The 15,180-nt window shown below is 43.7% G+C and overlaps 1 protein-coding gene and 1 long non-coding RNA gene across 3 annotated transcripts in view; one reads left to right on the plus strand and one right to left on the minus strand.

Annotated features, from left to right (window-relative positions):
• Positions 1 to 13,839, minus strand: YWHAQ (tyrosine 3-monooxygenase/tryptophan 5-monooxygenase activation protein theta). 2 transcript variants are annotated; one of them, XM_072143562.1, is made up of 6 exons: positions 13,702 to 13,839; positions 10,835 to 11,260; positions 2,907 to 3,030; positions 2,204 to 2,367; positions 1,891 to 1,986; positions 1 to 891 (listed from the first exon to the last, which is right to left on the minus strand). In XM_072143562.1, exons 2-6 carry the CDS (start codon positions 11,129 to 11,131, stop codon positions 826 to 828), a joined length of 747 nt encoding a protein of 248 aa, XP_071999663.1. In that variant the 5' UTR covers positions 11,132 to 11,260; positions 13,702 to 13,839; the 3' UTR covers positions 1 to 825. The 2 variants fall into 2 exon arrangements, with proteins under 2 accessions (XP_071999663.1, XP_071999664.1); XM_072143563.1 differs by lacking the exon at positions 13,702 to 13,839 and adding an exon at positions 13,527 to 13,548.
• Positions 13,757 to 15,180, plus strand: part of LOC140122558 (uncharacterized) — a 21,337-nt gene continuing 19,913 nt past the window's right edge. Inside the window, exon 1 of the long non-coding RNA XR_011854341.1 lies at positions 13,757 to 13,843. This is a non-coding gene — a long non-coding RNA (uncharacterized lncRNA). The remainder of the gene's footprint in view (positions 13,844 to 15,180) is intronic.

A 15,180-nucleotide genomic window follows, 5' to 3' on the forward strand; every position in this document is an offset into this window, starting at 1 on the left:
GGAGTGTAATGAAGGTTTATTGGAGTAGGCAGGTTTGTCAACTTAACAGCAGCAAAAGTAAAACAAAAATATATATGACTAATTTGGACGCAAGTTCCACAATCTTTGCCTACAGCCTCTGATGCTTTAGGCCTTGATCACACAGTGAAGTTTTTTCAATGCATTTTAATTTACAGTCAAAACAAAGATTTTTATTATCGAAAAATGCACTTCCATGAAACCTTACAGTGTGGACAAGGCCTTAGTCAGATGTTTTCTGGGAAGAAACGAAAGATATACCCAACCAGCGGCAACTCAAATGGGCTTAAGAAAAGGGGAAGGTGTAATCTATAAACTATTTATGGACCAAAATACCACCCAAAAATGTGAAAGCTTTTCAGAACACTTGGCTGCAGCAGTAAACTTTGTTTCTCTCTTTGTACATCATAATACACAAGAGTCAGTCGCAGAAAACGGGTGGTTCCAATTTTTGTCTTTTTTTTATTATTTAAATATTAGAAAGGTTTCGAGTCCTTACCATAAGTGTCTGGTAGTTACGTGCATTTCCACATTTTTTTTCAATATTTTTTTATTTCATTTCTTTTTTTTTACATGAAGTGAAACCGTTAATACTTCTCTACAGCAGTAACCGCACACCAAAAAAAACGAAAAAAAAAAACTTGTTAAAAAAAAAAAAAAAAGGAATGGAGTTCTTCAGAAGCTGCAGTGTGAAGAGACTATAAACTTTATTTCCGTTACACATGGATGGACTTTCTTTGCTATAAGGAAATCCACGTGGAGGGATTAGGAATGGAGACGTGTAAAAAGGGTTTGGATTGGGGACAGTTAGTTGTTTTCTCCTGCTGGTTCTACAGCCTCGTTGTCCTCTCCAGCAGCATCAGACGTCCATAACTAGGAGGAAGAGATATTATATGTCACATTTGTATCCAAAAGTAATCACTTGTCAGATTGTGCAGTTATAAGGTTGCGTTCACACATGGAGTTTGTTGCATTTAATTGTTTTATTATTATTTAGATGCATTTTCACACGTTGCAAATGCATGCGGTTTGATTTAAAACGCACCCCATTTCATAATATGCTAAAATGCATGCATGCGTTTCAAAACTGCAATAAAAATGCCATGTGCGAATAAGACCTAAAGTGACGGAACACAAACTTTACCTGGCCTATGGGGGAACACATGTTTTTGGAACAAATCCACTCAGAATGGACCTGAATGCCCATGTTCTGTGAACAACTGACACCACATCAGAGGCCTCTGAAGTGAAAGCTGCTCTCAGGAGCGCCGCCAATGCTTCCAGCATGTGATCAGTGCCAGAGATTTCGAAAAATCCCAAAAATGTACACAAAACATTTTAAAAATTGTCAATATTGGCCACTAACCAGATCTAGCAGTAGTTTTGCCAATACAAAGCTGCAGGCAGTGTTGGGCAAGATCTGTGTAACCTTTGTGTGCGTTAGTAGCAGCAGGAATGTTAAAAAATAAATTTATATTCCAGGATTGTAGCTGGACTAGAGTGGGCATCTTTACACTACTTTGTTTTGTTTTATATTAAAATTGTTCCAGTCCTTTCCATCTACTGTAATAAGAAGCCCACTGTAGCTCTCAGAGCATAGGTGGAAGTGCACCCAAGTAAAAACTGACTAAAGGTTATGCAGGCAAAACACACGTCTGGCATAAACATTTACCCTACCCTAAGCACAATGGGTTTTTATGAGCTCCATTTAGTTGTAGGAGCTGAACAGATAAATAATGGTCATAATAGACCACTAAACAAGATCACTGAAGCCCCCGCACTCTTGCCTCACTGGAGATGAGGCAGAACAATGACACTTCGAGGTCGCACTAGCTTTTACCTTCTGTCCATATTTTAAACACTGACACTTACTGTTAGGTTATCTCTAAGCAACTGCATGATAAGTGTGCTGTCTTTGTAAGAGTCTTCATTAAGGGTGTCGAGTTCTGCGATTGCTTCATCGAATGCCTGAAAGGGAAAAGAAACAAATAAATGAATGGAAAAATCTAAAAAGTATAAGTGATCAATCTGCTGTCGTTTTAAGAGCAGGGAGTTAGGCTGGAGGGATACAACCCATCTTGTACGTAACAAGGACTGCCTGCAAATTGCTTGTGATAAGTATATCTGCCATAATGTGAGGCCTTTGAGGGGAACCCTGCGCCAGCATAAAACCACCAATACTCACTGTCTTGGCCAGCTGGCAGGCCTTCTCTGGACTATTAAGAATTTCATAGAAGAATACGGAGAAGTTCAGGGCCAAGCCCAAGCGGATGGGGTGTGTTGGTTGCATTTTCTCTTTGCTGATGTCAAATGCTTGTTGATAAGCTTCTTCTGAGTCTTGTATTGTACCTGCAAAACAGACAGAGCAACCATTACATTACAAGACATCTCCCGCTGCATTGTAATGAAGAAGATATGGCAAAGGTCTGCTCAAAATGGTCTAAAATGTCCTTCTGGGCATCCAAATTTTCTACAGTGGGACTATCTGTGGATGCAAGTTAAGCAATGAAGATATATTCCTGCAATTTTAGGTTTTCCTGCGGTCTGTGCTGCTTAAGGCTACATTCAGACGGCCGTTGCCCACTGTACCGTAGCACGGCGGCACACAGGGAGAGGAGGAGGAGGTGAGGGCCGCTCACCCCTGCCCCTCTCCATAGGAATATATAGCGCTGTATTCCGAAAGATAAGACATGTCCCATCTTTCTATGAGGTACGGTGCCGCACCGTACCGCTCCTGTCGGGCGCTGTGCGCACATTGCCGTCTATGGGGGACATATATCGGCTGTATAAACGTCCCCCAAACATTTGTCTGAATGTAGCCTAATACTGTAGTATTCTATCATTACAAGAACAGGCTGGCAAAAGATGTATCCAACAAGGACACTTACTGTTTCGTTCGTCTCCGGTGGCCACCTCTGCCAGGTATCGGTAGTAGTCTCCCTTCATCTTCAGGTAGAAGACCTTGCTCTCTGCCTGGGTGGATTTACTGATTAAGTATTTATCAAGCAGAGTCTAAAAGAAAAAAGTTAGACACATCAGGTAATATACCTTACTATACAAGTACATTTTAAAGGCATTGTACACCTCTAAATTTATATTATTTGTATAACGAAAAGTTAAACAGCTTTTCAATATACTTTCTGTATCGATTCCTAATGGTTTTCTAGATCTTTCCTTGCTGAACTTTGATAGAAGGTACAACATCCCCCACCGGGGCCTAGCCTTTTCTTGGGGCCTAGAGACAGCCGGGGCCCGGAATACCGGTATGGCTGGTGGTTGCGGCCTAGACACGCTGTGGTCACGGTGCTTGGTATGGGGACTGGAGGGCTGTCCCACAGCCTGGCAGGTCTCCAGCAGGTGGTGTACGCAAGAAATGATGCAGAGGGAGAGGCTGTGGTGCGGGTTCTCCCTGGGGCAGCCCTTGAAGTCTTTAGTATGTGTCCCTGGTAGATGGTGCGCCCTTGGTGGTGATACAGTAGGGACCAGACAGAGGCAATGTTGTGCATAAAAGTAACTTACAGTTCTTTATTCAACCAACGGTAACAACACGCCAAACCATTCGGTACAAGTGCAGTACTGGAGTGATCTTGGAGAGGGAACCTCAGGAGTTGTGTCACCAGCCTGGATGCAGGGGCAGGCTGGGATGTAGCTGTGTCCAATCCTGGAAGCTGCAGCTTTGTCCTGTGTCACTATCTGTACTAGCTGAGGCCTAGGAGCTCCTCATGTGGTGAGAGCTGGGCCTGAGAGATCTGCTCTCTAGCAAAGCTGTGTCTCAAGAGCGCTAACTCCTCCCATGACTAAGGGTTTAGTTACTCCCTAGTCAGGTGGTCTCCTCCTCCAATCACACTCCAGTTACAATAGTGGAACATCATTGGATGACAACATTAACATGCTTAACCATTGCCTATGCAGGCAGAGTCCACCGCTGCTCAACTACCTCTATATGTACTGAGTAGTAAAAGGGCTTATTCGCAACTACTCCTCTGCCATACGCACTGGCAGGGATGTTGCAAAAGCATCTATTTACTTCCAGTGGAAAGTATCTGTTCATGCTGATGTGATTGACATGAGCTGTATTTCAGAAGTGTCCGATGGGGTCCAAAGTACCAAGGCACCTTGGACCCCCCATCTGACTCCCCCGTTCTCACAATCTGTGGGAGTCTCATCACTGAGGACCCCTCCAAAATCAGCAAGTTAGGCCGTATGCTGTGGCTAAAGACTAAAGAATATGGTTTATATGTAGTGTCCTTAAAGGGATTTTTCCACAAAACAAGTATACCTGTCACAGGGAACATAATTTATTGCTGGTGACAGGTTCCAATAGCCTAGGACATGCAGATTTTAAAAATACCTGCCCATCTCCTGTACAGATCTTCACAGAAACTGAAGTAGTACATCTAAGCATTAGTACATGCACAATAAAGCCGGGGGTGCACTTCCCTGGCTGTAGTGAAACAATTAAATTATGAGCTTTTAGTCAGTACTATTAAAGGGGTATTGCCACGGAGACAAGTTTCTTATATGTACTCTGGAATTCGTTATGTCTGTGAAATGCTGCATTTTTGTTAATCAGTCCAACCGGTCTCTATCAGTCCTGCTGTACAATTTCAGTTGCTCCTAGACATGACCCTGGAACTTCTCTTAGGGTCGGAGTTTGTCTCTGCTATGTGGCTGTAGCCACGTGCCCTGCATGGAGCCCAGACTGAGCAGAGAGGCTGCTAACTACAAGGAGATAAGTGATCTGGGGGAAGGGGAATGTAGGCACATGTCTGTGAGATGCAGCAGAGCTCAGTGTAAATGTGTAATGGTCTATCAGCCTCTGCGTCATCTCATCCATCTCTGATCGGTCTCATCTCTTTCTATGTGTCAGTACAAGATGAAAGTAGTAGATGAACAATGAAGTAGTATGTGTCAGTAGCCAGATGAAAGTGCATATACACTCTGTACCCTGATAACGTAACCACATTGCCACCCCACAGAACTAGATGGACAGTAATGTGTCTGCTTAGAGGGCGCCTCCCACACCCTGGGATTTTGCACTGAGCAGCCAGAAGAGTCATAGGAGCCAAAACCGCAATAAATCTAAGTAAAATAAGGGATTGAAATGTGAGAATTTTCTTTTATGGGAAAACCCCTTTATTTTTTACAGCATTGATATATTTATAAATATGTTTCCAATATATGGTTCTAATATATTTAATGAAACATGTTGGAGCAGACTTCTGAAAAAAAAAAATTAGATTAGACAGTGCAGAGTTGCATAAAACAGTCTGATGCTGGATGATAAATCTGTCGTAGTTAAAGGGAACCCGTCATTGGGGTGATCATTTTCACATGAGGACAGGTTCTAATAGCCTCTGGCATGTTAGTTTTAAATGCCTTTTTGGTGCATCTTAATTCTGGTGATTAATAATTTCCTTTAAATAGGCTACAGCGTGTGGCGAGTCCAATAGGGAGGGGGGTTGGAGCTTCTTAATATCTGCTCCTCACTCATTGTCCTCCCCTGCTTTATCCTACACTAAAGTTAGCACCACAAGCAATTTTTATTTGAAAATTCAAGGATCCGAGAGCTCAAAAAAAAAAAAAAAAAAAAAAAAAAAAAATTATTAGAGATAGATAGAGATATATATATATATATATATATATATATATATATAGCGCGCAGGTCCTATTCCTGCCCTGTGCAAGTGCAAATCTCACACAGATAACACATGGTCCATAAACAAGTGATGTCTGGCCTGGTTGGTGGCACACGCATTTCATATGCCTCTTGCACACAATCGCCATTTTCAGGCTGCATTTTGACAAGGTAGAAACTACACTAGTTATAGTGTTATCTGCAGATGCTAAAATTAATTGACGGTCCCATCCCGCAAGGCATGGAGTACTGCTGCGAGTGACCCGCTTATAACCAGCTTGTCAGATTCCCAACCTCAAGTGTTCTGACCCATTTCGCTCCTCGACTGCATTCTGCGCCGCCTCCCATTGGCACAGAGGAGAGCAGGAACTAAAGGAGAAACTTCAGAACTTCTACATTTTAGACTTCTGAGGTAAAACTGTTGTAGTTGCCCATGGCAACCAATCAGAGGTCAGCTTTCATTTTATAAACAGCTGTGGGAAAAATGAAAGCTGAGCTCCGATTGGTTCTCATGGGCAACTAGAACAGTTCTGCTCTCATTTCTGATAATTCTCCCCCTATGCATTAAAAAAATTACTGGGGAAAGGCCATCCGGTACATTGGTTACCAATTCTGTGTGTAATTCGTATACTCTATTTTAGCAACTTTTTTGCTAAAGAAGCCGATTTCCATACACTACTCATAAAATTACACAATGTTAAGTCTTTTAATAGCTGTCAACATGTGTAACTTAATAGGGAGAGGGAAGAAAGCTACAAATACTATACTGACCTGTGCCGTGTACAGCCATTCCTAAGAATTCTGTATTATTGCCATCCCTCTATTATTCCTCTCTGAAATGTGTAACCCAGCTGCGCTTTTAGGTTAATATGTACAAGGGATAACCGTAGTTTACACCTTGTCTGTTCTGGAGATAGTTTAGTAATGTATTATCCAAAAGAGCTCAGCTACTTGTACAGTACACACGAGAAAATTTGACATTTTATAGAGTATTACAATGCAATTGTATCAGTATGGACGGTAGGGAGTGCACTTCCTGCATGGCTTCACCCTAGTCCTACTGATATATCTAGGGGGAGAAGAAAGACCTGCTCTAGGATCCATTTCTGACGAGTGTATACATGATCACAGACTTTCTTATAATGTAGAAGATTCGCCTCCCCCCAATGTGCCATTACCTGTAGATTTATACAAAATAGGGAGTTAAAGGTGAGACTTAACCACTTCATATCCAGATGTCCGCATTGCATACTTGGAGCCATTGCGTTCATACTGATGAAACAGCTTGCTCAAGGCCCGAGCAGAAGTTTTTCATGGACAATCAGCCATTTCTTGTACATAACCTTCACCATCAATTCAACATTTAATGTCAATCAATGGTGAACAGCGCCGTACTACACACATCACTTGTGTTACTCGTTCCCAATTTCAGCTTGGAGCTGTATTCACAATACGGCTGGCTTCAGAGCTTCAATCCTCCTGTGCATTTGTTTCTAGTTACTGCAGACATTGCACTGCAATGTTAAGAATCACCCCATGTAATGTACACCTAAGGCTGATCATAAGAGGCATTTACCAGCAATTTGAGATCAATGAGGTAAAATGATTGACACCACTGCCAGTCAGTCACATGACCACTACATGCAATGTCCGCAGGGTTTTACATATTTGTCCCATTTACTTTAATGGGAAACCAATGCAGCATTTAGTACATTGGATACTATGCATTGGTACCGTCTATACGAGGCCACATAACTAGAATTACTTATAGAACTGGTCTCCTCATACAGGGAAGACATCCCTTATGCACTGGGTGCACCCTTCTAAGTAATTGTGGCTTAATTTGACGTTAAGGGGTTAACATCCATCCCCACCTAAGTGGGGGGACTGCTTCTATTAGATTTCAACTTTAGGGAGAAACTTTTATTCTGATATACAAGCATCAATATCCACTGCTTTGGCTAGTCCTAGCCATCAGACCATGTAACGTATACTGTGCCCATTCTGCACAGTTAGGAAGGCCATACAAGAACTTGACCCTGCTCTGAACTGGGTTAAGGTCTTAGGTCATCAGATCTGAAGCAACGTCAAAGAAAAAGAATAAAAAATTTGCTTCAAAATATCATTGATTTAACATAGAAGTAACCAAAACTGGCTAAAATAGGAGTCAGATGTGTCAAGGAGTGAGGCACAACGTTGGTACAGGTCCTTTCCAAAAATATTTCCATCTAAAACCTACTGGGGGGGGGGGGGGGTCAAATAAAGCCACTATTCAGATTAAACTATAAGTAGCTTGTACGATAAATGGTTAACTAAAGAGCTGCATTACCCCCCAACGTGAGCTTATGAGCCGCAGCCAATACTGTGCCGTCTGGGTAATGTCTGCTGACACCATCCGCAGCATGCTTGTTACTGCAATGCTACAGACAGAAGGATTTACACAGCTCCAATGATTATTGATCCAGCAGAGCCGGATGGCGCCGTTCCTGCATTGTTAGACGTGCAGGTGGATACACAATGCAGCAAAGCAAAGTCACAGAACTGAAAGCATGAGGCCGCTCCTTCACACACCTCAAGACAGCAGGGATCCTACACCCCACTACTACGGGCAGCCATAAAGGAAGCTGCTTAATGTGCAGATCCAGTAAAGCCCGATGACTGACAATGTCTGGATACACCCATACTCAGAGGTGAATTCTTAAAGGGACCAGTCATTTCAATGGCTCTAAAACAGATCTGGTAAAGGAGAGCAAAGCTGAGATATTTTTTATATAGGTCAATGAAACGTCTGGAAACGCCCGTTCTCATGTCAGATAAGTGATCTGTATGTAATTACTTAAATAGGGAAACCTACCACCACAGATCTAACTGGTAGGTGCATCTAACATATGTAGGGATGCCCTTGGAGTCCTGTCAGGATATGCTTTCCAGCTCCACATTGTATATACCTATATATAAGATGGTTCAGCTTTGTTCCTCTGTTTTGGAGCCACAAAAATGACTGGCCCCACTTAAACGAAACCTACCAGCACGGATCTACCTATTAAGGTAGATCCGTTGGAAGGTGCATCTTGCGTATGGGGCCAGTAATTTTTGTGGCTAATCCTTTACTCCCTTCTATCTTTTTAAATCTTTAATCGGGGTAATATGCTAATTTTCTTAAGAGGCTACTGGGGCGTGGAGTAGCCAGAGATTAGGAGCTGCATGCACTCAGTGAAGCCAGTTCTGCGCATGCTCAGTAGCTTCGGTGCAGAAATCAAACAGCCGCCAGCCTCGGCTCCGTCTACTCCACGCCCCAGTAGCTTCTTCAGAAAATTTGCATTTCACCCGGATTTAAAAAAATAAAATGATAAAAGGGAGTAAAGGATTAGCCACAAAAATGACTGGCCCCATACGCAAGATGCACCTTCCAACGGATCTACCTCAATAGGTAGATCCGTGCTGGTAGGTTTCCTTTAAGTGGGGCCAGTCATTTTTGTGGCTCCAAAACAGATGTGGTAAAGAGGAACAAAGCTGAGACATCTTATATATATAGGTATATACAATGTGGAGCTGAAGAGCATATCCTGACAAGACTCTAAGGAGATATGGAATGAGCCCTGCTTATAGCTCACCTAGTATCAGCATGTACATAGTCAGCCATCATTGTAAGTTGATGCAATACTCAGGACTGCTACTGTCCATTTGAGTCCGGTCAAGATTTAGTAACCCGACTTGCATCAAAGATTACTCAATTTAAGGAAAACCAGGTTGAGGAAATATCGATTTTATAGTCTTATTTTACCAATTCTGCCCATTTGATGTCAAACATTACTCAGCATTTGTGCTCTTAATCATATTAACCCATATTCTACAGTACTGCTTCTCTCCATGTATCAATGAAAAGGCATTCATATAGTTTCTGAATGAGAAGTAGCACACGCGTTTACACTTATATTATTCCATTATCCAAAACTACCAAATCCAGTCTGAGGAGACAAGTGCAGTCCTTTGCCTCTTCTGTGCTAAGTGTAATGGCTTAAAGGACAAGAGTTGCAATAGACTTTATAAACCCTTGGTATATAAACATTTGCCAGCAGGATGAAGGATTGTAAACCAAGTACATAATGTAACTAAGAACCTCAAGTTCGTTATATAAAGTAGCCTAGCGGCAGTAGATCATTGTGTGATGTGTGGATGTGCGGTCCCATTCTTTTTCTCTCCTCATGTTGGTTTGTAAACCAAGTACACTTCATTAATGGTAAGTGCACCCTCTAACAGAATCTGCCCTACGTTTATCTCCTTATGCCCTTGTTTTTACAAAATAAGTTTTACAATTACAATTATGCAAATGAGCCGGAGCTCTGGGCTCCATAGGAGTTAATGGAGTACCTCAGTTGCATTTGCATAATTTTTAAAGCTTTTTATGTAAAAACAAGGGCGTAAGAAACTAAAAGAGCGGATCCCGCCAGAGGGGGCACACACACAATAGTATGTCAGTGAGCTTAGTTTACAAACCTTCATCCTTGTGGTAGATGTAAAGACATATGGGCTGAACATCTGTACCTTAAAACAAGGTTCAAGTAGAATCCTTCCAGATATTTAACACTTGAGTTGCATCCAATTTACAAGTCTGTGTCAAGTATAGCAACTTCTTTCTTTAAACCTCGTAACTCATTGAGACCAATGAGTAGAGATGAGCTGACCCGACCTTTTGCATTCGGCTTCAAGACTCAGAGATAATGCCGGGTCAGCCCCTTCCAATCATAGCCATGGCGCATCAATTTACCAAGTTGGCTGTTCGGTAACCAATCAAGCAATATGTCTGGGACCGCTCATTTAGCAAGTGAAATGGAAAAAAAAAAAAAAAATATGATACTAGTCAATTTATGGTTCCCATAGATCATTTCAATAATCTCAGTTGCAAAGTGACGAGGACCCCAGAGTTGTGCATACAAAGTAGACATACTGTACATAACAGCAAATTATCAGAACCATCACTTACAGGCCAGTGGGAACCATTGAAAGATGGCCATGCCGTGGAATATGGGAGCAAATTGAGGAAGGTTTCTATAGGTTTTTATTTTATGCCTTCCAAAAAAAAAAAAACCTGGGCTGATCCCTTTAAAACAAAGAACTTCCTTCTAGATAAAAGTATACATCCAGTTCCATAATTGTCAGCTCTGCAATTCAACTTACCAACACAGTTTCGCATATAGATTTAAGTTCCCCCTCCACCTTTTCCTTGTACTCCTTGACCATGGCCAGCTTCTTTTCCTCGCCCTCCGCCTTCTGCTCAATGCTGGAAATAACCCTCCACGATGATCTCCGTGCGCCAACCACGTTCTTGTAAGCAACAGAAAGAAGGTTCCTCTCTTCGTTGGACAGCTCCTGCCCGCATTCTGTCACACACTTCATGTTAGCTGCCATGTCGTCGTAGCGCTCTGCCTGTTCTGCCAGCTTGGCCTTCTGGATCAACTCGGTTTTGTCTGCCATGGCTTAAGTGTGTTTTGGTACAAAGATGACGAGGCAAATCAACCCGTAGGAAAGGAAAAAGTCGAGAAAGGTGGGGAAGGTTAAGTGAGGAGTTCTAGGTAGACCAGAAGCTGGATATGGCAGCCAAACCTAGAAAAAGAAACAAGGGAAAAGTTTAACTTTTGTATTGTAAAAAGGTATAAGGATTGTAACGCAGCCACAGAAATGATCATCATTGGTGGCAAGAGAAAGCACACATCAGGCCACAGCATCCTCTAGCAAAATCAGCTGATCATTGTTGCGAATATCTAAGAGGATACCACTGCTTCCTAAAAGGGTTACAAGAATATCCCTACAGCTGTGATGTCACATCCCTGAGGTACTTCCCATGTAAAGTGCTTTTCTCGCAAATTACCCTTTCCCATATTCAGTATAGAGGACAAGTATGATAAGGTGGTATTGCCCGTGGGACCCCAGAAATGACAAATAAGAACGAGAGGTAAAGTGCGATTTAGATTTGTGGAAACAAGTTGTGTCTTGACAAGATTCTCTACGGGCGCTTTGGGGATATACCTGACAGAACAGTGGATCGCTGAACTCATATTTTGCTCAGTCCAGCCATTTTTGGTGCAGTCCGATAAATACCACAAGCACACAGAATGAGTTAGTCAGACCACACGAAAAACTGTTGTGCAGGACATGACTTAATATATAGTATATAGGCAGCTCATGTATAGGAAAGGTTATATGGGACCATCATTCCAATTTAAATAGGGCAGCGTTCACCTATGCACACAGGGGATTGGGAAAAACGTGGGAGGGGTGGGGTTCAGCAAATGGGCACAGGTTTGTCAAGCACTGCCATGTACTTGTCATTCATAGATGATGTAGGAAATTCCAGCTTATACATCCAATACCAGGACAAAGCACACACCCAGCACTGCAGAAGGCAGGGCAAATATAAAGTGGCGGCAAACAAAAGATTAAAAAAAAAAAACCCTAAATATCTGCAAGGGAACGCTTCCCTGCAAAACGAGTTAACACATGAGTCAGTAACAGGAGGCGCTCATGGATGGAAATCAAGCTAGGGGAGGAGAAGGAATGAAGCTGCCTGCCCTGCCTTTTGTCTCCAGGCTCTATGGATCATCCCCGCCCTGAATGCCTCTCCCTCCATTCCTCCCACCCCTCAGGGGTAGCCAGGCTTCCCAGCCCAGAAATATACTACCACCAGTCCTGCACAACAGGAAAGCCTTCAAGCAGATTGAGCGCGTTTGACACTGTGGGCTGCTATCCGGTGTCTTACAATAGGAAGCAGATAAAATACTCAAAACGCGCCAGTCCTACACCAGCGTTTCATGTGCTCGATGTATCCGCACATGGGAGGCAATGTACAATGCTTCCAGTATTTCTACACTGTGCTGTGCATAGCGGTGTATTGATGTATTGTATCAATTGTAGCAGACAATACTAATATATTTATAACTGAGCTTAGCATCAAACCGCAAGGATTAAACACAAGATTACACAGATGACGGGCACTCGTGTTCTCAGCATCTACCGGACGTGACATCCTGTGTCCCATAATGAAGCCATCTAATAAAAATCCATAGACATACTAGACACCAGGAGAGGAAAAATGACAAAAGACTGGAATATTCTGAGAAATTAATATGCAAAGGAGGCTGGGAATCTCCCTCCTCCCACCACCGCTGGAGCGGAGATCCCCACACGTTTCATACATCTGTATCCGCAATACAGACATCTACATGTAGAAGGGCGAGAGAGGCTGCCAGCAGGGGAGATGCCCAATATCATGACATGTGTGTGAATGAGGAGGCACGAGGAGTAAAATATATGTACAAAGCATGCATAGAAATATATACTGTATGTAGGGGGCATATACAGGATATGAAGGAAGGGTTAGACGAGGTCTGTGGGGAGCACATATTCTGTATTTGAAGGTTGAATAATCCAGATTGAGATGTGCAGCAATATAGACTTACAGTATATAGATATATTACACAAGATGATGACTGGATAACCATGATGCCAGTATATTGTACATGATGTTATTAGATAGCTGTATATTAATCTATAAGTATGTATTGGCAGTGCATACATCTGATTATATTTGATAAGTGGATGCTTGAAATGTACTATATTAGGGAGTATAACATGATATACATTAGCTACATATACATATATGTAGTAGTATCAGTAGTGATGTGTACAGCATCTATATACATACCCGTTAGCTGTATAGTAACCAGAGGCCGTATACATTATACATTATACATTAAAGCTCGACTGCAGATTATATAAGGGCAGCGGTCACACACACGATATATCGTCATTGTACGTTGCTATCGCGACATCCGCGCTGACACCAGTCCCTGACTAATGACACATCACATACAAGTGGGCAGACAATGGCGCTAGCAGTGTGGAGGGATCGTCTGTGCGCGGAGAGCGGCCAGTGCCGTGACATTGCAGGCTGCGCTGGGATGACAGGATAATGGCGGGAGCTGGAGCGGGCGGGTGGGCAGAGCCCCCGTCACACCCCGCACGCGGTTGTACGGAGAGACACTCACCTGGCGCTCCTCAGCGTGTGAGCCGCTGGCCGGCGGAGAGAGGAGAGGGAGGACAAGAAAACCCAAAGACTGAGTGCAGCCTACAAGAAACCCCTCTAGGCTCAACCTAACCCAATTACCAGGCGTTGGCAAAGAGGGCGTGGTAAGGAGAAGCTAACCAATCCCAACGCTGGTCTAAAACCGCCAATTCCGCGTTCACTTAAGCCTGGTAGCCAATCAGAAGCTAGCGCGGGAGCTAAAGGCGGGGTTAGGGACAGGACAGGAGGATGGGTTCGGTTGAACGACAGGCTGCGGCTTGGTTCCACGGGGTTTCCGCCAATGAGATGCAGGGGGAAAATGACGTCATTGTTGCTGTGGCGACCGAATTGCAGCTTTCCCTCTTGACTCTCTCTCGCCTCATGCTGTGCAGCCTGGGCGTGGTGGCGGCTCCCTGCAGTATATACTAGAGGTGCTGCAGTCAGCCAGGAGGGCCAACCATGAGTATACACTGCACCACAGCCAGGAGGGCCAACCATAACTACACACTGCACCACAGCCAGGAGGGCCAACCAAAAGTATACACTGCACCGCAGCCAGGAGGGCCAACCATAGCTACATACCCTGCACCACAGACAGGAGGGCCAACCATAACTAGACACTGCACCGCAGCCAGGAGGGCCAACCATAAGTACACACTGCACCAAAGACAGGAGGGCCAACCATAAGTGTACACTGCACCGCAGCCAAGAGGGCCAACCATAGCTACACACCATGCACCGCAGCCGGGAAGGCCAACCATAGCTACACAGCACCAAAGACAGGAGGGCCAACCATAGCTACACACTGCACCAAAGACAGGAGGGCCAACCATAACTACACACCGCACCTAAGACAGGAGGGCCAACCATAACTACACACTGAACCACAGCCAGGAAGGCCAACCATAACTACACACCATGCACCAAAGACTGGAGGGCCAATCATAACTACACGCTGCACAGCAGCCAGGAGGGCAAACTCTAAGTACACACTACACCTCAGCAAGGAGGGCCAACCATAGCTACACACCCTGCACCACAACCAGGAGGACCAACTATAGCTACACACGTTGCACCACAACCAGGAGGGCCAACCATAACTACATGCTACAACACAACCAGGAGGGCCAACCAGATCTACACGCTGCACATCCTGCAGCACTTGCATATGTCACATGTATTTACAATCTATCCAGCTCCTCCTTCTCTATGCTGCTTGCAGATAGGACACTATGTACAATTCACCCAGCTCCTCCTGCTCTATAACATGTTGCCTGCAGATAGGACACTATATACAATCTGCTCAGCTACTCCTGCTCTATAACATGTTGCCTGCAGATAGGACACTATATACTATCTGCTCAGCTCCTCCTGCTCTATAACATGCTGCCTGCAGATAGGACACTATATACAATCTGCTCAGCTACTCCTGCTCTATAACATGTTGCCTGCAGATAGGACA

Source organism: Engystomops pustulosus, chromosome 3 (genome assembly GCF_040894005.1).
Source record: "Engystomops pustulosus chromosome 3, aEngPut4.maternal, whole genome shotgun sequence".
In the NCBI taxonomy this organism is placed as follows: Eukaryota; Metazoa; Chordata; class Amphibia; order Anura; family Leptodactylidae; genus Engystomops; species Engystomops pustulosus.

Excerpts from the sequence above, each read along its gene's own strand:
- YWHAQ (XM_072143562.1), bottom strand. The coding sequence starts at position 11,131 with ATGGCAGACAAAACCGAGTTGATCCAGAAGGCCAAGCTGGCAGAACAG. Across the intron at positions 3,031-10,834 it reads CTATATGCGAAACTGTGTTG|ACTCTGCTTGATAAATACTT; the intron begins GTAAGTTGAATT and ends TTTTTCTTTTAG. Across the intron at positions 1,987-2,203 it reads CCTGCCAGCTGGCCAAGACA|GCATTCGATGAAGCAATCGC; the intron begins GTGAGTATTGGT and ends TTTCCCTTTCAG.